The sequence below is a fragment of the Polychytrium aggregatum genome (assembly GCF_025602895.1).
Source record: "Polychytrium aggregatum strain JEL109 chromosome Unknown BJ171scaffold_44, whole genome shotgun sequence".
Classification (NCBI taxonomy): Eukaryota; Fungi; Chytridiomycota; class Chytridiomycetes; order Polychytriales; genus Polychytrium; species Polychytrium aggregatum.
Genome location: NW_026516246.1, coordinates 119,646 through 143,994, shown reverse-complemented (window position 1 = coordinate 143,994; position 24,349 = coordinate 119,646). Strand labels below are relative to the sequence as shown.

General features: G+C 56.7%; 7 protein-coding genes across 7 annotated transcripts; 5 read left to right on the top strand and 2 right to left on the bottom strand.

Moving 5' to 3' along the window:
- The first annotated feature begins 1,931 nt into the window (after positions 1–1,931).
- BJ171DRAFT_223053 (uncharacterized protein) lies at positions 1,932–3,844 on the top strand. The gene is made up of 7 exons (XM_053106509.1): positions 1,932–2,153; positions 2,309–2,443; positions 2,655–2,761; positions 2,865–3,151; positions 3,277–3,361; positions 3,445–3,520; positions 3,676–3,844. Exons 1-7 carry the CDS (start codon positions 2,046–2,048, stop codon positions 3,787–3,789), a joined length of 912 nt encoding a protein of 303 aa, XP_052963014.1. The 5' UTR covers positions 1,932–2,045; the 3' UTR covers positions 3,790–3,844.
- A 542-nt stretch (positions 3,845–4,386) lies between these two features.
- On the bottom strand, positions 4,387–6,747 carry BJ171DRAFT_520010 (uncharacterized protein). The gene is made up of 9 exons (XM_053112394.1): positions 6,482–6,747; positions 6,288–6,339; positions 6,017–6,204; positions 5,830–5,924; positions 5,784–5,786; positions 5,732–5,746; positions 5,554–5,571; positions 5,224–5,416; positions 4,387–5,081 (listed from the first exon to the last, which is right to left on the bottom strand). Exons 1-9 carry the CDS (start codon positions 6,678–6,680, stop codon positions 4,453–4,455), a joined length of 1,392 nt encoding a protein of 463 aa, XP_052963013.1. The 5' UTR covers positions 6,681–6,747; the 3' UTR covers positions 4,387–4,452.
- Positions 6,748–7,439: 692 nt separating this feature from the next.
- Positions 7,440–9,307, top strand: BJ171DRAFT_223024 (uncharacterized protein). Its single transcript, XM_053106508.1, has one exon. It carries the CDS (start codon positions 7,598–7,600, stop codon positions 9,155–9,157), a length of 1,560 nt encoding a protein of 519 aa, XP_052963012.1. The 5' UTR covers positions 7,440–7,597; the 3' UTR covers positions 9,158–9,307.
- A 675-nt stretch (positions 9,308–9,982) lies between these two features.
- BJ171DRAFT_632593 (Endoglycoceramidase) lies at positions 9,983–12,886 on the top strand (the record flags this gene model as incomplete). The annotated part of the gene is made up of 8 exons (XM_053115654.1): positions 9,983–10,295; positions 10,428–10,532; positions 10,671–10,765; positions 10,965–11,310; positions 11,501–11,689; positions 11,858–12,074; positions 12,270–12,503; positions 12,718–12,886. 8 exons carry the CDS (start codon positions 9,983–9,985, stop codon positions 12,884–12,886), a joined length of 1,668 nt encoding a protein of 555 aa, XP_052963011.1.
- A 578-nt stretch (positions 12,887–13,464) lies between these two features.
- On the bottom strand, positions 13,465–17,931 carry BJ171DRAFT_222987 (uncharacterized protein). The gene is made up of 8 exons (XM_053106507.1): positions 15,820–17,931; positions 15,550–15,632; positions 15,342–15,449; positions 14,943–15,047; positions 14,368–14,791; positions 14,082–14,171; positions 13,853–13,950; positions 13,465–13,724 (listed from the first exon to the last, which is right to left on the bottom strand). Exons 1-8 carry the CDS (start codon positions 17,877–17,879, stop codon positions 13,510–13,512), a joined length of 3,183 nt encoding a protein of 1,060 aa, XP_052963010.1. The 5' UTR covers positions 17,880–17,931; the 3' UTR covers positions 13,465–13,509.
- Positions 17,932–19,198: 1,267 nt separating this feature from the next.
- BJ171DRAFT_562721 (kinase-like domain-containing protein) lies at positions 19,199–21,397 on the top strand (the record flags this gene model as incomplete). The annotated part of the gene is made up of 5 exons (XM_053113280.1): positions 19,199–19,459; positions 19,499–19,939; positions 20,180–20,281; positions 20,509–20,688; positions 20,882–21,397. 5 exons carry the CDS (start codon positions 19,199–19,201, stop codon positions 21,248–21,250), a joined length of 1,353 nt encoding a protein of 450 aa, XP_052963009.1. The 3' UTR covers positions 21,251–21,397.
- Positions 21,398–22,275: 878 nt separating this feature from the next.
- BJ171DRAFT_520005 (uncharacterized protein) lies at positions 22,276–24,145 on the top strand. The gene is made up of 2 exons (XM_053112393.1): positions 22,276–22,882; positions 23,053–24,145. The coding sequence occupies exons 1-2, from the start codon at positions 22,374–22,376 to the stop codon at positions 23,807–23,809; spliced, it is 1,266 nt and encodes a 421-aa protein (XP_052963008.1). The 5' UTR covers positions 22,276–22,373; the 3' UTR covers positions 23,810–24,145.
- Positions 24,146–24,349: the final 204 nt, after the last annotated feature.

Below are 24,349 nucleotides of genomic sequence, written 5' to 3'. Positions count from 1 at the left end.
GGTTCGCTGAGAGACTGGATCCATCTTACCGCTGGCAGGAAGGACATGAACGAGCGCATCGACACCCTCATTCGAGAGAACGACATACTCGTGGAGCACAATCGGACGACTCAAAGAGAGCTCGACAAGCTGCGCGAGCACATGGACGATCAGGCACGGGAAGGTGCGAGCACAGTCCGCTTGCAGAGTGTGTGAATGTCCGTGAAGGCGAAGCAGGGTTTCGGGCTCAATCTGAGCGAACCTGGGTGTTTCTAAGTCGGTCTGCCTTCCAGTTCATGTCGCCGGCCAGGAACTTGCGTCGATCCGGGACCAGAACCTGGAGCTGCAGAGAGAAATAGAGAATCTGGACGACCACAGCATGCGCCTCGAGCGTGAGCTCAAGCTGGCCCAGTCCCAAACCACAGAATTGCAGCTCGAGAACCAAGAACTCAAGGAGAATGTGCAGCAGCGGATACAGGAGATCAAGGCCGCCAGTGCGCAGCGAATGGATATGAAGCGTGCCCTTGACGAGATCACCGGCCGATATCAAGCCCATGTTGCCGAGTCTGGCCTGCTGGCGCAGCGGGAGCGCTCCCTGATCGATAGCTTGAAGGCCATGGAGGCTGATTTGGACGGTGAGCAAGCGCGGGAGAGCAGCGAAATCACTCAGGGTTTGACCGCTGGCGATCGGTGAGCCTCTGGTGTGCTGGCATCTGGCTCTTGACTAACAAGAGTCATAAACTCAACATGGATTGGCTCTCCATGCTCCCACGCTCTCCATGCTCTCCATGCTCTCATGCTCTCCGTGCTCTCCATTCTCTCCATGCTCTCCAAACTCTGCCCCCATGATACAGACTCCAAAATCAAGTACGACACCCTGATGGGCGAGCACACATCGCTTCAAAATGAACATGCAGAGCTCCGCAAGATCGTCAAGAATCTCGAGCTCAAGCTCGAAACAGCTGAGCAGAAAGAGCTCGAGCACTTTCAAGGAGTCCAGACCATCACCGAGAAGGTACGATCTCAGCAAAGCAGCTGCCGATGGCCTAGAGATAGAAAGGAAGGGGAGATCGAGTAGAAGAGTGTTGGATCGGAGACAAACCCAGTGGTGGCTGAATATCCGAGCCTGCAATGTCTCCCGAACTGCCCCTTCACGTATCAGATCGAGGATGCGCTGCTGGATCGAGACAAGGCCCTGGCGCGCGAACAACAGGCCCAGGGCGAGATCGAGCGGCTGAACCAACGACTCCAGGAGATTCCGGCCAAGTGTCGCGAGCGTGCCTCGAAAGATATTGAAACGTACGTACTGCCGGCGCTGGAGCGGGGGAGGCATGACGACGATCGTTCCTGCATGTGGCTGAACAACCTAAGCTCGGATCGGCAGGCTGCGGAGCCAGTACACAACGGATAGGAAGAAATGGGCCGAGGAAATCCACGTACTTGAGTCCAAGCTGGCGTCGATCCAGGTAAGACAGACACTCTATCCCGCCCTTGTTCGATATAGGTCGCTCCATCAGTGCATTCAATCTTATCTCGGGACTTTGACACCTCTGTACTAGAGCCAGTCGGAGCGCGCGATCCGAGAAAAAAGGTAACTTGGACCCATGTGAGAAGGCAGCCCTCCCCATCGCATGTTGGCTGCTGCGATTGAATAGAACCTTCGAGCCAGAGTAGTGCGAATCGACAACAAGAGTCCAAAAGCATGATCTCACGGCCTCGACCTTGATCCGTGACCGTGGCCTCACTGACCTTGTTTCACACATACATGCGCTCACAGAATGGCCGAGAGCGAGCTCGAGAAGATGACCAAGCATATCCCGACCGAAAACGACCGACTCACCGCCACCATCGAGGAGCTAAACCATCGGCTGCGAACATCCGAACGCGAACGAATCGAGGCGGCGCACAAACTCGAGAGGTGTGCAGATCCGGGAGACCCTCCTTTGCTATGGTCTCATTTGCTCCGAATGCCCGGGCCACACTGGCCCCTGCTAGTCTCTGCGCTGCAACCATGGGCATAACTGACTGCGTTCGCCTTTGATCAAACCAGTCTGCACCAAAAGTACATGCGCGACCAAAATCGGTTTGAGAAGGAGAAGGAACAAATCTCGTCCAAAGGCGAGGACAGCTACAAGCGGCTCCGAAAGGCCGAGCGAGAGCTTGAGGACACAAAGGCATGCCGATTCAATCCATCCAGCACATCTCAGAGCATCGTTGTGGAAAGCCGCGCTAGCGACCTTGGCTTCGAGTTGATACAGCTCAGTCGATACATGGATAGATAGACCCTTATACGCAGCTTTAAACTAATCTCACACACGCCAATGTACAGGAAGACAGGCTGAGGCTGCTGTCCAAGATATCCGACTTGGACCATGCACTCAAGCTCTCCAACGAAGCCATCACCCGTCTCACCGCGAAATACGATTCCGACAAGGCAATGATATCCGAGCGAAGTGACAGCCAGGTATGTGCGCGTTGCGGCCCTTGCGAATCCACCGCTTCTTATCCAGGCGTTGGCTGACTTGGAAGCGCTGGAGAGGCACGCCACCAGCCGAGCAGCACACTGCCATGTGGCGGGCTGACTGACTGATTGATCGATCGAGCCATGACTGACTGATTGATCGATCGAGCCATGACTGACTATGGTGCAAACTCTGGTCGGTGATGTTGGGCAGGTGAGCGACCTGACGACCAAGCTGGAAACCGTCACGGAAGCTCATGCACGAACATGTCGGGAGTTACAGCAACTACTCTCGGAACAGCGGAGAATGGCCGAGCGATGGTATGGAGTAGATGGGAGGGTGGCATGCCAGTTACAACTCGCGACTGTCCTCAATGTCGCCTATCCGATTGTCTGGAGCTCACACGGATGCGCTGACGCACAGGAAAGACGAGTCGACTCAGATGGCCAGCCACTACGAGGCTCTCCTCACAGATTCCAAGACGCAGACGCAACGCTACATCCAACGAGTTGAGGAGCTAGAGGCCTTAAACGAACGACTCTCGGTGACAAAGAAGGAGCTTCTGGCGCAAGTCACCGACGAGAAGAAGAGCCACGCGCGGATACAGGGCCTACTATACAACCTCGAGTCCAAGAACGAGACCGTTGTCAAGCAGCTACATGAGCTGATGGAGCGCGAGAAAGACTGGGCCGAGGAAAAGCGCCGACTTCGTAAGCGACGGCGGATGAGCAAGAGAGTGGAGGCGTGCCCATTCTCTTGGATGAGGGAATTGGCGATTCGATCCACTCTGGCTGACGCCTGGTGCTGACTGGTGCTGACCGACTCGCCTTCGCAGAGCGGTCGATTGACCGCATCCAGCTGGAAAAGGAGCGAGAGCGGCGCGACCGCACCAAGGAAATCGCGCTGTCGAACCACATGAGGTAGGCAGATTGCGGCTAAAGTCGCAATGACGAGCTGCCAGGTCGTTCTGCTGGATGCGATACTAAGATTCTGGCGCTTTCAGCTCAAAGACTGCCCCGATCATCAGGGATTTACAGGAAACGGTGCAGAGCGACGAACGGGAGTTTGGGGAGCACGAGGTCAGTGAGATTGCTGAAAGGCATTGTGGTGCAGTGCCGATTCAGGTGGTGGTGCAGCACGTTAATGCTCAGCGATCGTAACGATTGATCAGAGTCGGCATTAGCTGCTTGGCTGAGATGTCCATGTGCATGCCTTTCCCCTCCCCCTCCCCCAGCTCCGGGCACTCAAGAGCGATCTGCAAAGAGTCAAGAAACGGGCACACAGTAACAACATTGCGGAGCTGAACGATCTCATCCTGACGATGGACAGCGACTCGGACCTGGAGTGACGATCCTGTGGAGCGATCCAGACGACGGCGAGGTCTGGCCAGCTCACGCGGGTCCCCGGCCTGTTGGAAGAGCCGCCATTCCGTATGTCCGTGCTGGAACGCAGTCTGATCACCTCGATGAAGCAATCGGAGTTTGTGTGCGACGATGGCTGCACTTTTGGGAAATCAAAGCATTGTTCATAGATTCAAGCAACCTCCTCCGGCACTGCCACTCCAATAAAGAGTGAAAGAGAAAAGGTCGCCAACGGAGGTTCAATAGAAGGAAAGCAAAAGTGGTGAATTCAGAAAATCGTAGGGTGTCAAGCATTGCGGGGCGGCACATGGGGATTTGCGGTTCAAGCAGTCTGGCTATCAAACCATCTGCGTCAGTGGCTCTCCATGAGGTGCCCAGCTTTGCATCAACAGTATTGGCCTTGGCGAGCGAACGATCAATCTGCGCGCTGCGGCAATGGCCATGTCATGCTGACAGTTTTGCTTGGCGTCACATCGGGACTTGATCAGAGGGGTTTCAGGTGGTACTGACAAGATACATAGATAAAACCGAGCATTCGAGCATTTGATATAGAAATGCTGCCGCTGGCCATAGCGAAGGGGTTGTACTTGCTGTGGATGTTGTCACATCCTTGATGAGGTTGCAAGCTCTCGAGGAAGGAGATCCATGTGTCAGTTCTGAGGCACCGAGTCGGTGGTGCCAGAGAGCATGGACTCGCGATTCGTCGTGGGCGGGTTGTTCGTATTGTCGCTGGAGTCTGGCTCCGAGGTTGATACATAGACAGTGATCTCTGGAACAGGTGGAGGCACATAGGTTATGCTCTGGTAGTAGGGAGGGGGCAGCGTTGAGCTTGAATGGCGCCGCGAGAGGAGATTTGGTGAAGATTCTGGATATGCCGGCACACTGTGGTCATTGCCGTCAGGCTGTGAGTCGTGGAATGAATGATCAGGCAGACCCAGCTTGGCGATGGACCCACGGCGATTGCCGGTGGAGGGATCGAGTGTGCTCAAAGGAATGTCGGCTTGACTAATCTGATCCGCTCTGTGAGTAGCAGGGTGATCGGATGATGCGCTGAGGACGGCACGATCAGGCAGAGTCATTTCTCGGTCTTGGATACTGTTCTGCAATGTGTCCGTTGTTGATGAGGGATTGGACTGAAGCATCTGGATGGGTGGGATTGCACGAGGTTGAGCAGATCTTGATTCTGACGATCCGGAGCCGCTCTGTCTGCCCAAACCAGCAAACTTGTCGAGTCCCAGGCGGGTTCTGAACTTGTAGAAGCCAACACCAGCAGCGACGACTGGCCAAGGCAGTTTGATTCGGGATCACAGTGAGTCGCAGAAGCATGTGAGCGGTGGGAGCAGACTCGATATGCAGCCAGTGAAGGCACAGATCGGTGGAGGACAGGGCAGCGAGTTGGGAAGGTGTTGGATCATACTTACGGATGACCACAACAACAACAGGAACAGCAATGGCTGCGGGACTCGTGGCAGGAGGGTCAACCACTGGCGGAGGAGTCGTTGTTGGCTTGGGTTGTGCGGAAGCGGTTGAAGTGACGATCGACGTAGGAGTGACGCTGGAAGTGGTTGAGGACTGTGCCGTGCTGTTGCATGATATGGTCAAGTTTGATATGGCAGCAAAATAGGCACCAGCCGGAATTGATGCTGCAATTGGTGAGAAGACAGGGACAAGCCGGAGTGAGTAACCTCCATAATCTGATATTTGTGGGATATAGCAAGGATGAATGAACTCGGGAAAATACCGACTACTGTTTGAGGACTGATAGAACGTGGATATTGCGATATGCATTGGTGAATTGAAACTCTGTTGATACACAAAAATGATGATGATAAATGAGAAGCCAGTGATGAATCGATGCAGGATTTTGAGGGAGAGGATACCAACGCTTTCTGCATTGAAGCTTGAGAACTCGATAGTTTTTAACAGAGTATTGTTGGCTTGAAAAGACTGTCGTAGGGAAACGAGGAGTCAATAAATACCTTGAATATCGCAATGTACGACAGCTACAGCGCACACTGGTTTCATACCACCGATCCTGGCATCCAGTTGATGTTATAGTTGTAAAATACTGTATCTGACAGGAGGTTCGTAAAATTTGGAGAGATGACATGCACCTGTAGCTCTGGTGGATAAATCATGTCAGTGGTGAACAGATACTCAAGTTGATGTGAGTTCATTCACACATGATGGAGATGAGTTACTTGACATAAGTACCTGGTATTTGAACCTCCTGCTGGATGAGTCCGCCTGAGAATACGTTCAGTGAGATGCTTGCCCTAGTTTGGCTGTTCTCAAGTCGCAGAGCCGTGCATATTCCAGGCGTGCTCGATGCCATGATTTCTAACGAAACTTGTCCATATAGCATGGTTCCAATTGTGTAAATGTGGAACTGGGGGGCTTGGCTGCTCCAAGAGAAGTGTGCGATGTTGAATAAGGAGTTAGGGATTGAACACCCGCTCAGCTGTTGGGTCGTCGATCGACTCACGTCGTCAGGGTGATTATCAGCCCACTAGAGAACGGATTCCATTGTCCTTGATCTGCGGATATGCATGGTTTTCGATGAGCATGATATTGCCGAGCATGCGCTTCCGAGCCATCTCCCTGCCTGGCTGCATGCGAGCATATAACTCGATGATGAATACGACGCAACAGGCATTCGTTTGAAAATAACCCACTCACCAATATCTATTTGAGACGGAACAGAGCTCCAACTGTTGATTGCCGTAAAGCAGTTTGGGCCGGTAAAGTTCTGGCCCTGGCTCAGGGTCGCGAGCGCCAGGAGACAGAGCAGCCCCAACAGGAAGCTGCTGGTTGTGCGCGCTGTCCTGAGCGAGACACATGGGGCGAGTGCGGGGGCGCATGGCCGGGAACGTGGCATGGCGAGCGTCGGGGTGCCTGGGCAGCCAGATGAGACGACGGACGGCCAGGCAAAGGGGGAGGCAACCTGGACGAAGGGCAAAACGTCTCCAGCCAGGAGAAAGGCGAGCGCGGAAGACAGACCCGCCACAGGTGCCGTTTCGCGTGTGGCGCGTGTCCACCTGACCTGCGGCTGGAGGAACAAAATGCTTGTTGCGGATCGACATCGCCAGGGTGTCGTTGCAGCATCGGCACTGCAGCATCGGCACTGCACCATCAGCACTACAACATCGGCTCTGCACCATCGCGGCGACATGATCACCGTGGCAGCACCGCCGCAACATGATCGCCCCAGCCTGCAGCGCCGCGGTGCTGTGTTGTGCACACAGCCAATGTGTTTTGCACATCCGCCAATGGCTACTCGCCGTCGAAATCGTCGTTTGCTTCGAATGAGAATCCGGCGACCGCAACCCAGATCCAGCAGCTGCAACCCAAATCAACAACCTCCCCGACTGCTGCGACAGATGATGAGCTCAGCCGTTTCTATCGCCATCCGCCAGCTGCAGCGATCCGTCGTGCCGCTCCATCGATCCTCTGTCGCCCACGAGAGCCACCAGCCTTGAGAGCAGCCGCCGTTCGCCAAGTGCTCCATCCAACACCCCGTTTACATCACTCGAGTGATTCCACTTCACCAGTAATACCCCTCTCATCCCTGACATCCACCTGCATCATTCCGAGTCCCTCCGACACCCACACAGCCCAAGTCTGCTGTGTGCCCGCTGTCGCCCCCATCCATCGTCCCCGCTGCGGACACATCCTCTGGATCTCCATCCGCACCATTCCCTCTCATTGTGGCGATTCCTGCGCCCTTTGGTCTTGGCTGTCCATCTCTCTATAGATCCACGATCACTGGGCTTCTGTCTTCAACTTGCCACCCCAATGGCTGCCGACAGCAAGAGCAAATGGGACGGCATACATGCCTGGGAACGAGAGGCCGCCCGAGCGCCAGCAAACCCGCAGCAATCAATTCGGCAGATCAACAATCGCAAGTGCAGCCCACCTCGCCCGGCCAGCGAGCGGCCTTGGATCCACTCCCCCAGCACCGACTCGACTCTGCGACGAGAGCCCTCGCAGCAACATGGCCATGGCTCGTCGGGCAACCACCGCAGCCATGACAGTGACATCGGCAGCCACACTCGTCCCAAGAACAGTGGACACAGCACTCGCTCCGGCTCTCGAGGACAGTACATTGACGACCATGGCCATGCAGACGACCAGCATCATCGAGAGAGCAAGCACCACCACCGCTCCAGTCGCCACGACCCTCACCACGCCAGCCCAGACTATGATATCGATGGCCGCATCACCAACGGATATCGCAATCGCTCTGGCCATCGCAGCGACCCCATCAACTCGGACTTGAACGATGATATACTCGCCGACCACTCCGGAGCACTACGGCACCACCACGAGCCGCATCGGCTGTCGGGATCGCTGGACAGCCCCCGACGGACCCGCCCACAGCATTACATCCGTCACGACGATCGCCATTCTCGTTCCTACGACGACCAAGCCGGTCACTCCATCGACGGCCGCCGCCATCCGCACGACGACCAGCGCTCGGATTTGCAGTGGCCATCTCCAGACCGGGTATCACGAGTGCAAGCGATTCCCAGTCCCAGCGGCTCCCGATCCATCGTCGGAGCTGCCAGTCGAAACGAAAGGGATCGCTGGGATCACGATGCGCACAACTCGGATCTCTACCATCCCAGCGATCTCCTCACCAGCACCAACGATCTCCTCACCAACCCGGCTCGCAGCCCCGATGCCAGCAGTCGCTATGCACATAGCCCAAAAGCAAAGAAAACCGTCCGATGGTCCGAGTCCGATCCTCCGTATGCACAAGCCCTGCCTCGATCTGCGTCACCAACGAGCCAACCCAGCACGGCCCACCATCGTCCTCACAGCCCAGACAAGCCTGCCATGAGCCAGTACTCGGCATCGCCAACGTCCCAGCGCAGAGTCGAGGCACAGCGGGGCGATCCCACCCGAATATGCATCACAATCACACGAACGGATGCTCCGCACAGCCTTGCCGTTGGGTCGGAGCACTCGCCCAAGCACAGCGATGCCCCATCGTCGCAGCGGGGACCCAGAGCACGGCCTATCGAACGAGAACAGGCTTACTGGAGACGCAAGCAGCGCTCCCCGCAAAGGCAGCTCGGCGATGGAGACAGGAGCGACCCCAATCCCACGAAAACGTCAAGGACAGTACTTGCGCATGCATGGGAGGAGTGTGATGGTGGGCCACAGGCAACGGGAGAGTCTCGGATCCACGGAACAAGTGCTCGTTCGGGACACTCTTCTTCCGGTGTCGACCTCCAGAAAGCATGCCCGGACGACGACGAGGCCGACGAACCGCTGCCGGCAACCGAGCATCTGAACTGGGCAGACGAGTGGGAAGAGATGGATTTCAGCCAGAAGCCTGTTTTCGAGTGACCAGCCAATACAGTGCCCTCGGTGCTGGAGCAGTGCAATGGCACTCTGCGGGTCGATCGAGAACTTGTCTGGACAGGCGCATAACCACTCCATCGAGCGTCTGCGGCATGGGTCGTTGGGGATGGCTTCGCCCCTGGTCCAGGATTCGTGCATTCTCAAACTGGATGGCATTCGCCCCTGATCGGCAAGAGTAGTTTGAAGTCGCAGGAGTGGAGCCAATATCACTTCCATTCTTCAGCGTCTCACGCCGGTTATCACACAATCGCTTTCGAGATCATCGAACATCGCTTGAAATTTCGAATGGCATTTCGGAGCACTCGCTGGCTCTGCTGGATCGCGGCTGCCTACGGATTCCTTATAGGCAATCCAATAAAAAACGGGACACCGGGTTTTTGACCATTCATCGAATATTTTGTTACCCAATGTTATCGCGCGCTGGCCATGACCATTCGCCGGACAGTGTGGAATCGCGACGTCAATGCGGCGCGCAACATGATCAAAGTGTGCAGGTCGATTGTGGAGACCGGAGAGCGACCGGCGGTCTTCACTCGGAGGCTGCCAAAGTGATCTGTTTTATTTCTTGTGGCTTTGCTTGACGCAAGCACAGCACATACTACATGTTCATGGAAACGGCTATATTGTCCCGTTTTTTTCTGAATAAAGTGTATGTCCATTGTGACCGCTGATTGGAGCAGTCGTTTGAACAGAGCTCATATTCCCAGCCGGATTACTGGGTGGTGTTGATGGGCTGCCGCACTGCTCCTGCTCTCGACCGATTTCACAGCTGCCGCCATTCGAGTCTCGGCTCATCGGTCGTCCTGCGCCATGCACTTCTCCAGGCCCCCAATGTGTGTGCTGGCTCTTCTCGGTTTACTTCCAGCGGCACTCGCCAGTCCGCCCAATTACAATGACTTTGGGACCAACGGCACCTGGCTGTCGTGGCTCACCTCCAACGCAACCCGCCAGGCTTCGACCGTCAGTCCCAACTATCAGAATCAGTCCACCGAGCTCATTTGGACATTTTCGGGTTTCAACGCAAGCGCCATCGATCCCTTGGTCCGGGTCGGGCCGCAAAAGCTCATCCTGGATTCGATGAATCGACAGCGGCTGTTTCGGGGTGTCAATGTCGTTTACAAGGGTAAGAGCAACCTATCCCCTTCAATGACCAGGATCCTTCTCCCCCAAGGACCCTCTCGGTCGCTTGTTGCGATCCTCCGCTGTTTGTGGCAATTTCCACTCACTCTGAGCATCCGACCCTTGCTCTCAACAGCCTTTCCATACTATCCGCGGCTGGATGCCTGGAATGCCACCGATTCCTTCACCGAAGACGATGCCCACTTCCTGGCAGACGTGAATCTCAACATCATACGCCTCGGTATGCACTGCTCGATACCCGCAGACACACGCCCAGGCATGCTGCTCGGCATGCCATTGAGCGCATCAGCTTTACCAACGGTGCCAGTTTTGTCCGTTCCCCATCGCCATATTGACGATTTTCTCCCTTGTTTCGCAGCGATAATGTGGTCCGGTGTGGAGCCAGATCAAGGCAGCTACAACCAGTCGTACATCGATACTGTCAAGGGCATTGTCGAGATGTGTGCTCGATACGTAAGTCCTGAGCCGTGGAGAATCAGCGTCTGGCGAGGGAGTCATAGAAGCAAACAGCCCTTCCACCACCTACTTCGACCCGATTCTCTCGATTATGTATCTGAGCGACCGAAGTGTGCTTGGCGTCGCCCCTACCGGTCCCTCTGTCCCAAGCACCAAGAGTACTGGCGCCTATTTCTCACACAAGTGCTTTCGTTAGGGCATCTATGTGTTGCTGGATCTCCATCAGGACATTTTGTCGGAAAAGATCTGCGGCGAAGGACTGCCCGGCTGGGCGACGGACACTTCGTCAAGCGGGCTCGTACAGCCACCGCCCTTCCCGATGCCGCTCCAGTGGGGCCCTTGGAGCGATCCCATCCCGACCTTGAAGGAATGCAAGAGCCATCCGTGGCCCAACTACCAGCTCACACCCGCGGCGGCCAAGGCATACCAGAATCTCTACGACAACAAGAACGGATATGCGGACGCCCTGGCAGCGTTTTGGAAGAAGGTTGCATCCGAGTTCAAAAACTACACAAACGTTATCGGATACGACCTCCTGAATGGTGAGAACGGTCTTGTCACAGAGCTGGCCGGACAGAGGCTTGCCTCAGGGATCAGAGCAGAAGCGATGTTTCTGCGATTCAAGCGAGGATATGGTCTGCTTTGCTGGCATATCGCTGTCCGCATTCCATCGCCCCCATTCTTTGGTACTGACGAGGGACAGTGCACTCCTTGCTGAATTGTTGCATCCAGAGCCATTTGCCGGCGATTTATGGGGCAATCCATTGGTGCTCGCGATTGAGGGCTTTTCGGCACGCTACAACCTCCAGCCGCTATACGAAAAGATCCACAGGGCCATCCGGAGTGTCGACACGGAAAAGTTTATATTCTTTGAGAGTCCTACGACGGACAACAACTACAATGGCTTCACACAGCCTCCTGGTATGGGCGCACGCACCAGGATCCGAGTGTGGGTGCGCCGGATGAGGGGGAGAGGAATGTCAGTCGGACAGGGGGACGGATGAGGCATGTCGAGCCTTGCGATTCCGCTGGGCTGTGGAGAAGGATGCACTGGGACGCTTCCCCGACCGACATACTCGCTTCCAACAGGCGGCTTTGCATACGGAAATCGGTCCATCATCAGCTACCACTACTATCACCCGATGCCCAACCGATTCACTCTCGATGTGCACATTCAAAAGAGGCTTGCCGATGCCGCTCGACTCAATTGTGGCCTCATGATGACCGAGTTTGACATTGCCAAGGCCAATATCGGCTTGCCTCAGCTGCTGGATCACGCCGATGCTGGCCTGCAGAGCTGGCTGGGGTATGTGGTCTGTTCGGAGCGGTGCCACTGAGACTAGGCGTAGGGGACATGTCATTCACATCAGAAACAGCAGAAGCATCAGCGCAGAATGGCCAGCAGAAACGACATAAGCGGTGGCCGCTGGGTTCCCTGCCCAGCGACGCCGATCTAACGTCTCAGTTTGCATCGACCGGCTTGGTTTTCGTCTTCTTCCAGGTGGGAGTACAAACGGCTCGTGCCCATCACTGGATTCGGCGACTCGTTCTTTAACGACACAACGGGGCTGCTGCATCCTCGAACTGTGTCGGAGCTCTCGCGGACCTATCCATCCGCAACGGCAGGCAATCTGATCTCCTTCAACTTTCGGCGCTCGGATGCCCAGTTCACAATGACCTATGCTGCGCGATCCCAGAGCGTGGGCCAGCTGACGCTGATCCAGGTCCAGCGCGCGTGAGTGATCTTGTTCTCTGGTGCTTGCAGATCGAAATTGGCTTGGTGTTGCTGCGTCGGAATGGCTTGCCAGTGCTGTCTGATTGCTCGCTGGAATGCGATGTGGGTAGATGAAGGCTCTGTGCTGCATACCAACAGCGCCGATCTTGCTCCCTCTCTCCCTCCTCACATCGCCGCCTCGTCTTCTGCCTTGCTACGACCCACTCGGTATCAGGGTACACTATCCCAGCGGCGTCCGTGTCTCCATCACCGGCCCGGCTGTGTGGAAAAACTGTGGCGAGATCAGCAGCGTGATCTCGGTTGCGACCACGGCTCTGGCGGTCGATGGCTCCATCATCACCGTCACCATCACGAACGAACCGCCGCTGGCGTGCCCGAGCTGAAGTCTGCCATCATGTGGGAGGAGACTGACAGCACTCACAACTTTGCATCCTTCTGTAGTCATAGTCGCCCGCGGCCGTCACCGCCGGAACCGGCCATCGTTCCATATTGCCCTGAGCTGCCGTTCTGATTCCAAGCAAGATCGACAATACACTCATCACAACCACTTTCTCAGTGGGACAGCCACAGGCCCGACGACTGTTTCCGTCTTGATTGACAATCGTGGCTGTGTCGTGGGTTTCGGTTGGTTTGGGGGTGCGCACTCTTGAATACAGCTGATCGGTCTCTTGGCGATGACAGACTGAACTCACGTTGCAGAGGCCTTGATATCACAGTGTGTGTGGGAGGGGGAGTTGATGCATGCATTCGACCCTCTGGACAACCCCATGCGGCTTCGCGGCGTCATGATTGTCGAGTTGAACAAGTTGCATGGCTCTTGCCTTGCTTCCGCCGAGATGGGTGGTGATTGTGGATGTATTCCGACCCAAAACAAGTTACAATCGAAAGAAAACCATAGTCCCGTTTCATTTTTGTGAGGACTGTCACTGACAACCAAGGCAGAGCGGGCATCCTGCCATCCCATCGTCCAGCTTCCTCGCTCGTCCTCAAGGAGGAAGTGGGGGGCCTAAAACTCCCACCACTTCTTCTTGGCTTGCTTCTCGTTATACTCTCGGACAGTGTCTGCAAACGACTTTGACGCATTCGAGAGCTCGCCAAACTTTTGCTCCAGCTGCTCCAGCTTTTCGCCGCGCTCGTTCAGCTTGAGCTGTGCCTCTGAGAAGGCGCTGGAGCTACCGTCGGCAGACTTTGGAGGCGTTGAAGGTGCAGCAGGCTTCACAACTGGTGTACAGCAGGTGTGGCCATGCCATATTAGTCGGCTTCTGGCCAAATACAACGAAACGGACACCAGGCCAGTCGCGGAGATCTGTCCGCGGGCTCTCAGGGTGGTTTGCAACAGGCATACTCACGATGAGCGTTGTTTTCGAGGGTCGCCTTGGCTGTTCGGTCCCGCGACCACTGCGAGTACTTGACCTGATCGAAGAGTTTGGTTTCTTGGCTGGCAAATCTGGGTCCCAGAGTACAGTTGTATCAGTCAACGAGATGACCACAACGGCACCCTACCCCAGCTTGTATCGATATGAGAAGCATCTGGCACAGACAGAGTCACAGCTACAGTCACAGTCACATTCAACCTACCTGCTTGTGTCTTGAAGTAGCGCAAATGCTGCCACCTGGTATGGGTCGGTGAGGACCAGGCGGCTGTCTTTGGTAACGTGGACGGATGACCTGGCAGCAAGCAGAGGTGAGGGAGTGTGAACGCTAGCAGCCAAGTGCAAAGGAGAGCGCCGGCACTCTGTCGATACAGATACAGATACAGATACAGATACAGATACAGATACAGATACAGATACAGATACAGATACAGATACAGATACAGATACAGATATAGATATAGATACCGCCCTGTGCCACAGCCGCCTACCTTTCGTAATCAAAGCCGAGGTTGATTGCGGCTGTTTGGACCTGCCATATTTCGTTTGCCTGAGGAAGCTCCCAGAAACGAAGATCGCCCGAGGGCACTATGCCCACGAGGCAAATCGATTCGTCGCACTTGCCAATCGCGGCCTTGATCAGCGACGGCTGTTGAGCCCTCTGTCCGGCTCTTGCTTCGAGGTTGACCGAGCTGATCTTTTGCGGGGCTCTTCGCGGTTCGCTTAGGATCACCCGGATCCCATCCGTGGTCGCGAAAATGATGTATCGCTCCAGTTCCTCTGGGTTCGTGGCTGCCTGGGCGCCGTTCCCAACTTTGTCGAGTGGCGTGTGGCACGAGCGAATGTTGCCGTTTCCGTCGAGGAGCTTGATCAGCAGCGGATCACCCGCACTCTTCCTGGGTGCATAGATGACAACTGCAAAGCAAAGCAAAAGGCGTGTTAAAGACTGAGGCAAGGGCGACACGCACTCATCAGAGGAGGGGGATTCCATCTGGACAACTGAGAACTCGTAGCAAGGCTCGATGCGTTGGAGATAAAGCAAACTCGCATTCGAGATCAGTCTTACATTTGCCAAAAGTAATAGTGCCGTCCTCCGCGTCTTGATAGATGCCATATTGCACAAGGATGCCGTCTTGCATGCCCACAAACAGACAGGGGCGCGGCTCGGGTTCTGCGATGCAGATGGAGATGGAGATGGAGATGGAGATGGAGATGGAGATGGAGATGGAGATGGAGATGGAGATGGAGATGGAGATGGAGATGGAGATGGAGATGGAGATGGAGATGGAGATGGAGATGGAGATGGGGATGGGGATGCACAATTACGATTAGAGGTTCAATAACGTCGAGCCGGAGCCCATGGCAGCTCGGTGGCGCCACAGCCAGACACATAGTCATATTCAAGAGCCTGTCTCGGGTGTGATCGCCTCTCGTGCAGATGTCAGCATCAGCACTAGCGACATACCGTTGGGACAGCAGGCGTCGGCGAAATGGAGGATCTTGATCTGCAACGGTGCTCCGGCCTCTTGCTGCAGCAGGCCTGTGGGAGAGGACGGCTCCGATGTCGCTGAGACTGGAGAGAGGGGGGGGGAATACGATGCAGCGTTGGCAAAAGTCGCCAATGCTCTTCCGTCATGTCAACATAGCAACTAAATGAAGTGCGCGAGACTTACATAGCACAAAGTCGGAATACAGAATGCTGCCGTCGACGACGTTCAAGATTGTCAGGACGCCAGAGGTGGATGCGACAGCGGATCTGGACAGAGGGAGTGCAGCCGACATGGCGATGAGCAAACGATCGTGATCCTGACAATGACGGCTCGACTGCAAGTGGAAAAGCACGGGCAAACAAGTGACGACAGGAGCGCTCGATGGACGGTCGTGCCAACGGTCGATTAACGGTCGCGAGCGGTCGATCAGCGGCGGTGGGAACAGCAACTTACAGCCGGACTACGGGACTAAAGTCAGAGCAAACGTTCTGTCCGTCGTTGTGCGAGATGCGGATGAATGGGTTCCATCCGGGCGCCGAGGTCTTCATGGGATAATCCAGATGAACGCTGACGCTCTCGGGAGGCGAGTCCTTGGGTGGTAGTGGCGGGGCACCGACATCCCACAGGGCCGCCTCCTTGGCGTCGATGTCCTCTGCGGAGGCTTCCTCGCCGTCATCGGCAGCAATGGCGCGAATATCGTCATCAGAGTGGATCGAGTGCGACCGACCAGGCCCCTGGCTCGGCACACCGGCGCTGCCGGGCTCAGGCTCAGGGTCGAAATCGTCACCGGCGTGCATGGCGATGGCCTGGTCAACAGCGTCATCCATGGCGCTCATGATGGCACCCATGTCGAGGTCGTCGACTTGGGCATCCGGTGATGTGATTCGCTTGATATCCCGCGACGACAGGAACTTGAGCACCAGGACATGTTCGCCCGAGACCACCGTGCAGATTTGCATGCCCATGTCCAGAGCCACACGAAAGCCGGTTTCGTTGGCGGGCAAGTACGGCGAGACGTCGAAAACCGAGAGCGGCTTGGGGGTCGGTGCACAGGCGTGCCAGAACCACAAAAGACCCTGGTGGTCGATGATCGAGACAACGTCCCAGTTCTGGGCCGTGGATAGAGGGACATGTCGACCGCCCCCGAGACCCAGGGGCGGATCTGTTGCAGGTGGGGCCAGTCGCAGGTCGTAGACGAGGGTGTCAGGAGCCTCGGAGAAGGAAATATCCAATCCCTGGTCGGTCGAGGCAGCCAGCGACAGCGAGGGAGAAATTTCCAGGGTCCGGAACGGCGGCTCCAGGCTATACGCCGCAATCTGGCCCGAGCCGAAGAGGACCACGGCTGCCGCAGTTGGACCGGTCGCCGATGGAGGCACAACGACAAAGTCCTTGATTCGATCCTGTCGCTCGAGCGGAACGACGTGGATTTTGGCGGGGCTCTTTGGAGAGTCCTTGGCCGTGTGCGAGACTGCAACGGCCGTGAGGTGGCCGCGGTGGCCAAAGACCAGCAAGCTGTTGTCCGGATCAACCGGCGACCAGACCAGGCCGTCGATGGTCTCAGAGGGCAAAGACCCGCCGCCGCCGGCCTTGGGAAGCTTCTCGGAGAACTGTGCATTGGTGACCCAGGAGGGCTTCTTCTCGGCGATGCCGTCGAACCAGCCGTCCTTGATGTTCCAGAAAACCAGGAGCCCGCTCCAGACGACCGCAAACTGCTGTCCATCGGGCCGCCATGCAGCTGCAGTGAGCCGCGGCGCCGAAGAGGAGGCACCGGGCCCGTCCAGGGAGAGACCAACGGCCTTGGAGTTGACGTTGAACTGCTTCCACGGCTTGTTTTGCTCCAGATCCCACAGCACGATGAAGCCATTCTGGTATGCGACAAGGAGGATGTTGGAATCGGATGGATTGCACTCGAGCGCGACGACAGCGGATGGGCTGAGGTCGTCGCCCTGGGGCAGTGGGATTGAGAAGGGCGAAAGTTCGCCCCGCTTTGTGTCGATGGCTTGGACGGAGCCCTTGGCGGTGCCGACAAAGACAAACTTGGAGAGCGCCGGGGTGCAGATGCAGGAGATGGTCTCGGCTAAACGAACCGAGGGGCCTAGAGCGGATGTAACGAAGTCCACAGCATAGACGGCGTTGTCGGTGTCGGTCAGGACCAGGAACTTGTCGCCAAGCCGATGCTGCAGCAGCTGGACGGTGTTACTCCTGACGGGAATCGGCTCGAGAGCCGGGCTGGCCTGGACGGCTGATGCCGAATGGGCGGCATTAATGTTGATAAAGGACTCGATGCCTTTGGCTCCTACGACATGAACCTGGCCGCTCGACAGAGCCACGGAGAGCAGCGACTGGATGGGGTCAAAGCACAGCGCCAGGGGGCGGGCGTCCTTGGGAAGCCCGAGACGAGTGAGAGGAGCCGAGTGGAAGTGCAGCGACGGGTGGTTCTGCAGGTTCTGCTGGGCGACCGGCAGGCCGATCGAGCCCGCCAGGGTCTGGCGAAGTTGGTCAAAGAAACTCATTGCATGGGCCGGAGCAAACGACAGATGGGAGGCAGAGCCGGCCAGCAGGGAGGCAGCGAAGAGGGGCGGGTGGAGAGCGAGGGCGGTGGGTTGGTGGCGACAGAAAGCGGCCGGCGCGGACGCCATGGCTTGCGGTCGAGAGACAGACGGAGGACGGGGACGAACTGCTCTGACGATATGGCTCAGATGGGATGTTACTTTTGAAAGATTAAGGATAGACTGTCTCGACTGCGACGGAGACACGGTGAACTGCGTAACTATCAGCGGCTCAATATGTATTGTCCATTGCACTCGCTCGATCATGGACTAACGCTCATCGACAACACCAACGAACACCAACCAACATCATCCAACCAACGAACATCATCCAACTAACAGCATCATCCAACCAACATCATCCAGCTAACATCATCCAGCTAACACCATCATCCAGCTAACATCATCCTACTAACACCCAATTAACACCATCACCCCGCACATATGCCGCCAGCGCCGCTTTCTTTGTCCCAATCAATCCGGCTCGGCAGCGACAATGGCCGTCCCAATCAGCGCCTCGGGCAGACCGGACCTCGCCCCGTTTGTGCGATTTTCCATCCTTTTGCTGCCCGATTGGGCGCTGCTTGGAAGCGAGCCGGGCAAGCGACCGTGCGAGCAGCGAGCAGCGAGATGCTGCAGAGACCACCCCGGCAGATGCAATCTTCCGCACTGTGCGTCCTCCCCTCTCCCAGAATCAAAGCATTCTCTGCCGTCTCGCCGTCTCGCTGGCCTGCTTGTTCTCCGAGCCCGTCGCTCTGTGGTTCCTCGTCTGCGTCCGCTTCGTCTTTACTTCGTCTTTACTTGCTCTCGTGAGCGCACCCATCCTTCCCACACTCCACCCACACTCTCTTTCCACTCCACTCCGGCAGTCGCCATCCGCAGCAAGCATCCCTCCCATCTGCCGCCATTAATTTGTCTCCTTTGCCCCTCTTCCTTCGTCGTCGCCGTCTGAGTTGCTCTATCCAACACCCAGGCCGAGTGGAAACGCGTCTTCAGTACTCTGCAGGTTAGGGCAGGCTGGTTTTTTGCCTCTACACTGGAGTGAGTTGCTATCTATCCAGCCGGCACTCTGACGACTCACACGCATCAGCCCTAACCAACGACACTGTGTACTGCTGCTGATTTGTTGGCATAGACCCACTGCTTGGTCGGAACATCGGTCCTTCCCAAAAACCAGAACCAAAAACTAGAACCAGAGCGAGGACCAAGCCCAGAACCAGAGCCAGAGCCAGAGTTAGAACCGAAACTACTCCTCCCTTTCTTTCTGCTCTCACCACTGCACCATGTCGCTCCTCGATAAAATCAAAAAGACGGCATCTAAAGGGAACCAGGTCTTCAAGGGCACGTCCAATTCGGTCGCACCCCTGTCCACAAAGGAGTCGTCGACCCCCACCAGCGCCTCCAAAACCGATAGTCCCAAGGTCGACTCGCCTGCGACACCACACGGCCACCAGTCTTCCTCATCTGCCCCGTCGCAAAAGCTGGCCGTGGCGCCCTCCGCAAGCGCTGGTGCGGCCCTCACCCCCACATCGGCGCCTCAGTCCGTAGCAAGCTCTCCGAATGTCCCTTCAAACTTGGGACAGACCCCTCCGGCCACCACCATCCCACGCGCCGTATCACAGACCAGGGTCGAGTCGCCCGAGTCTCAATCGCAATCCGGCAGCGGCGCTGCTCAGGCTGCCGGGGCCACATCGCCGCCCGTTGCGGTTCCCAAGCCCAAGATCAAGATCGGCATCAACGATCTCATCATCGACCGCACTCTGGGCACGGGCTCATTTGGACGCGTCCACTTGGTCCGCCTGAAGGCCACGGGCAAATTCTATGCCATGAAGGTGCTGAAGAAGACCGAGATCGTCAAGATGAAGCAAGTCGAGCACACCGTGAACGAGAAAAGCATCCTCGAGCAGCTGGACTTTCCCTTTCTGGTCTCGCTCCTGGGAACCTTCCAGGACTGTGCCAATCTGTACTTTGTACTGGAGTACGTCCAAGGCGGAGAGTTGTTCACGTATCTGCGACGCTGCGGGGTAAGTCGCTATGGACGAACAGAGCCGCTGCGCCGACAAGCGCTGTGCGGCGCCGTGCTCAGACATTTTCTTGTGCTTGCACCGGTGCAGTTGCAGGATAGATGTGAGACTAGACAGTCCTTGTGTATGCGGACGCTGGCTCGTCCTCGCTCGAGACGCTGGCTCTCCCTAGCTCAGGATACTGCAGCCCAAACTGACAGACACTTGTGCATATGCAAATCCATGCCTGGGTACATCTAGCGGTTCCCCAACCTGGTAGCGCGATTCTATGGCGCCGAGGTCATTTCTGCTTTTGAGTATCTCCACGAGCGCGACATCATCTACCGCGACTTGAAGCCCGAGGTCAGTTGGTGCTGCGTGGTGGCTGGTCCTGTGTTGGTCCGATACTGGCTCTGCATCGACTCTGCAAGGACTGCAGCAATGGCCCTGCGCTGGCCCAGCATGGAATCATGAGCCATGGCTGAGTACACCGCTGCTTTACCAGCTGGAGCGAGGCCGATGTTGCATCGGTTGGCCCTTTGGGGGAAGATCAGTGAGCTCTGCCCTGACCGTTCTGCTCTTGCGGACAGAATCTGCTGATCGACGCCCAAGGACACATCAAAATCACAGACTTTGGATTCGCAAAGGTGGTGCCGGATGTGACTTGGACGCTGTGCGGAACTCCTGACTACCTCGCTCCCGAGATCATCCAGTCCAAGGGCTATGGCCGAGCCGTCGATTGGTGGGCACTTGGTGTCCTGATATATGAGGTGATGGATCGCACTGATGATGTCTCAACAGAGCGGGGGCCGTGGCAGTGGGGTCTTGATCGATGATTGACTTTGCTCGTCGAGCAAGGCTACAAGTACTTTGATCAAATGCCCAACCTGCGCTGACGCACCATCCCTTGCCATTGTCATTCTCTGTATTTGTGCATGTCTGTCTTGTGCCGAATATCGGCAGATGCTGGCCGGCCATCCACCCTTTTATGATGAGGACCACTTCAAGCTCTACGAAAAGATCCTGGCATGCAAGCCAAAGTTCCCGGCTCACTTTGATCCCAACGCCAAAGACCTGGTCAAGCGCCTGCTGACATCCGATCTGACCAAGCGATATGGCAACCTCAAGGGCGGATCGGGCGACATCAAGAAGCACAAGTGGTTCTCGGGCCTGGACTGGCAGAAGCTCCGGACCTTGCAGATCCCGGCCCCGTACGTTCCGCCCAGCCGAGGCGAAGGCGACACAAGCAACTTTGATGCCTATCCGGAGGACCACGAGCCATATGGCATCATCTGCCCCGACCCTTACCGAGACAAGTTCAGAGACTTTTGAGGGAACCAATGCCCACGCTCGCACGCACGCCCACACGCACGGATGCATGCGGATCAGTCTCTCGTACAATCGGCACCGCACTGGCATCGATGCCGTTGGCCGTGGCGAAGAAGAGGGAAGGGGGGGTATCTATCGGCTGGACGTGATCGTGTTTTGAGACTCTGCCGAGGCAGTGCGGGTGCAATCCAATATCTACAGCTCTAGAGGATAGCGCTATGAAACGTGTGGCTGCCAGGGCAGGCGGACTTGCTGTTGCTGGCTGGATAGTCATTGTGCAGTTGAATACCGTCGCCTGGCCCGTTGGCGTCCCGAGGCATCCGATTCCCTGTGCCACCATCGCAAGATTGTCTGCTTCTTTGTGTCTGGCCAGTTTGGAGCCAACAGGTCTCTCTGGCGACTCTTTCTCCCCCGTTGTTCTATCTACTCATCTCCATCCCGATCTCTCGCTGTCCTGCTCTTCTTTCAACAATCGTGCTCTTTCTCCTTCTTCTTCATCTTCTTCTTCCTTCGTCGCTTTCCCACGTCCTCCATACTTTTGCCGCGTGTCACCCCCCTTGCCTTCTCTTTCCTCCATATCCAGATCCCGCACCGACTTTGACCTGGCTCTGTGCTGTGTTTCGCTCGGGCGAGACGGTCTCATGTCCCTCCATAACCACCTTCCCAGGAACACGAATGATTCAATGCATTGCTTCTCCCCGCTGTCTGACCGCCTACCTCCCGTGTGCTCTTCCTTTGCTCCCTCACTCCGATCCGCCCGTCCTCGCTCTGCTTGGGGAGTGTGCAATGGTGTTCAGTGCGGCCGACTGCGTGGGAAACGCTGATACCGGCCACGATGTACCGGCCGCTGTTACCGACGATCACGTGTGTCTGCCTTGCCGCGCCACCGGCTTGCCGATCCTTCGATTCAAAAGCCGAGACAGCGACGAGCCCCGCCAGCAGAGGCAACTTGGCAACCAGGTCAACGCCGACAGCTCCAGCGAACAAGTCAGTGCCGACCGGTTCTGCCACGACAGCCAGCAGCGACCACAACAACATCAGCCTCAACATCAACATCAACATCAGCCTCAACATCAACATCAACATCAACACCAGCATCGATTCCGCCATCACCGGCTCCCCAACGATGCAGCTTCTGTTCAGCTCCGATCTGCATGGCAATCTGAAGCACTATGCACAGCTCATAGAGGAAGCCAACAACCACGGCAGCGATGCCCTCCTGCTTGGCGGAGACATTTGTCCCCGGCGCAAAGGCCTCGTCGTCCAGAAGATGCGGGAGACCACCGGGCGTTCTAAGGCACATGAGCCGCCGGAAGAATCCAAAGAGTTCAGCGACATGATGAAGAATGACTCGGTCCGGCTGCAGCAGGAATGGTTCGAGGCGTCGCTGGTGCCACTGCTCCAGACATGCCGGTGCCCAGTGTACATGATCATGGGCAACTCGGACTTTCGGGCCAACCTCGGATCGTTCAAACGCACGTTGGAAGCGCTGCCGCCGATCCAGCGCCACGGCAGGGAACATCAGCACATCACAATGATGGATGGTCTGGAGGTGACCCCCCTCCGGCTGGGACCTGACCCCGAGGTCGTCTACCATCTCATGGGTGTCTCGTTCATCCCGCCGACTCCCCACAGGTAAGCGGGAGGATGGCAGCGAGTGTGGCTCGTCGGCCGCGGATCGGCTGTCTCGCTGCTACCGAATGCCGGTGGCTTTGCCTGACAACGGCGGCAATCGCAGTCGCTCTCACTCCCCGCAGTCTGACCACGGCCGCAAAGCTCATCGGCTGTCTCTCTCTGGCCGGCAGCATGAAGGACTGGGAGTTGATGGACACCCCCGAAGACTGCCTCTACTACCAACACGTACTGGCCCCCAGGCCCCCAGGCTACAATCCTCCGCCGCCACGAATCTATCGCAACAGCCGGATTGCGGTGGACGGGTGTCGCTCAGACTCGACTGACAACTGCGGCTCTTCGGTGCTCTCAATCTGCAGCCTCAGCCTCGACGCCAAAGACTCGCTCGAGGGGCTGCTCCACCAGACGCTGTCCCGCGAGCCGCCGCTGGGCATCTCCAACATCGACCCGGCCAGGCTCATCGTGATGGCGCACACACCTCCCTTCGCCACCGGCCTCGACCTGATGGCCTCGCATGCGCACGTCGGCAGCCTGGGGCTCCTCCGCTTTCTCCGAACCGTCCAGCCGCTCGTCAGCCTGCACGGGCACATCCACGAAACCGTTCGGATGTCCAAAACCCACATCGATCGGCTGCAGGGCGAGTATCCTGTCGAGAAGGGTGTTGTTGGTGTGGATGCCAGCCGCCGGTTCGTGGACTCGCCCGATCGCACTCGGTGGGAAGCGCCAGAGCCCGAATCGTCACAGCCGAACCCGGCAAATCGCTCTGGCACCATCGCCGTGGCCAGCGGAAACGATTTCAAGAAGGAGCGTGCGTGGTGCATCCTGGTAGATGTTGGACCGGACGGCGCAGCCAAGGTCAAGCGGTACCAGTCCGCCTCGCCAACGGTGCTCTGCGACATTGGCAACCTGCGGATCAGCGACCATCGATGAGAGCTGCTGTAACTGTTGCATGAGTATGTGTATGTGTATATGTATGCGAATGTGCATGTTTCAAGCGGGTATTGTCTCCCCTGACGAATCAATATCATTTGCCTCAATGCCACTGTGCTGCCAAAGAGGGTCGGAGGAGATTGATGCAATTATTCCCCTCCCTTCTTCCTGGGACTTGGCCAGTATCTGGCGCGCTGCGAGCCGGGCACCAGGGCCAAACGATCGACAGACGAGAGCTGCCCCCAAAATAATGGCTAACCGATGGTATCGATGTTAGATTTCCCGCTCCAGGCATTGTTGCATTTGCTCACCCCAGCTTGTCTTGGACAATGATCTAGAAGCGGCTGAGACGGTGGAAACCCTTTCGCAAGACGGCAATCCAAAATGGAGGCTACCCAAAAATACTAGTGGCAAGATTCAGGCCCGGACCATGCAGCAAAGAACCAAGGCTCCAAAGACCAATAATAGTCGATCTTGGCAGCCTGGCCCCGCTCTCCCAGAACCACCGAGACCAGCTTTGGCTGTGCGCGCAAGTCCTGC

Coding starts and splice junctions, on each gene's coding strand:
- BJ171DRAFT_223053 (XM_053106509.1), top strand. CDS start 2,046: ATGCGCGACCAAAATCGGTTTGAGAAGGAGAAGGAACAAATCTCGTCC. Junction 2,762..2,864: donor CGGAGAATGGCCGAGCGATG/GTATGGAGTAGA, acceptor GCTGACGCACAG/GAAAGACGAGTCGACTCAGA. Junction 3,362..3,444: donor GCGCTGTCGAACCACATGAG/GTAGGCAGATTG, acceptor TGGCGCTTTCAG/CTCAAAGACTGCCCCGATCA.
- BJ171DRAFT_520010 (XM_053112394.1), bottom strand. CDS start 6,680: ATGCCACGTTCCCGGCCATGCGCCCCCGCACTCGCCCCATGTGTCTCG. Junction 6,340..6,481: donor TCCGTCTCAAATAGATATTG/GTGAGTGGGTTA, acceptor GCATATCCGCAG/ATCAAGGACAATGGAATCCG. Junction 5,925..6,016: donor GCAGGAGGTTCAAATACCAG/GTACTTATGTCA, acceptor TTTATCCACCAG/AGCTACAGGTGCATGTCATC.
- BJ171DRAFT_223024 (XM_053106508.1), top strand. CDS start 7,598: ATGGCTGCCGACAGCAAGAGCAAATGGGACGGCATACATGCCTGGGAA.
- BJ171DRAFT_222987 (XM_053106507.1), bottom strand. CDS start 17,879: ATGAGTTTCTTTGACCAACTTCGCCAGACCCTGGCGGGCTCGATCGGC. Junction 14,172..14,367: donor CTCGGCTTTGATTACGAAAG/GTAGGCGGCTGT, acceptor GCTTGCTGCCAG/GTCATCCGTCCACGTTACCA. Junction 13,725..13,852: donor CCTCGAAAACAACGCTCATC/GTGAGTATGCCT, acceptor GCTGTACACCAG/TTGTGAAGCCTGCTGCACCT.
- BJ171DRAFT_520005 (XM_053112393.1), top strand. CDS start 22,374: ATGCAGCTTCTGTTCAGCTCCGATCTGCATGGCAATCTGAAGCACTAT. Junction 22,883..23,052: donor ATCCCGCCGACTCCCCACAG/GTAAGCGGGAGG, acceptor TCTGGCCGGCAG/CATGAAGGACTGGGAGTTGA.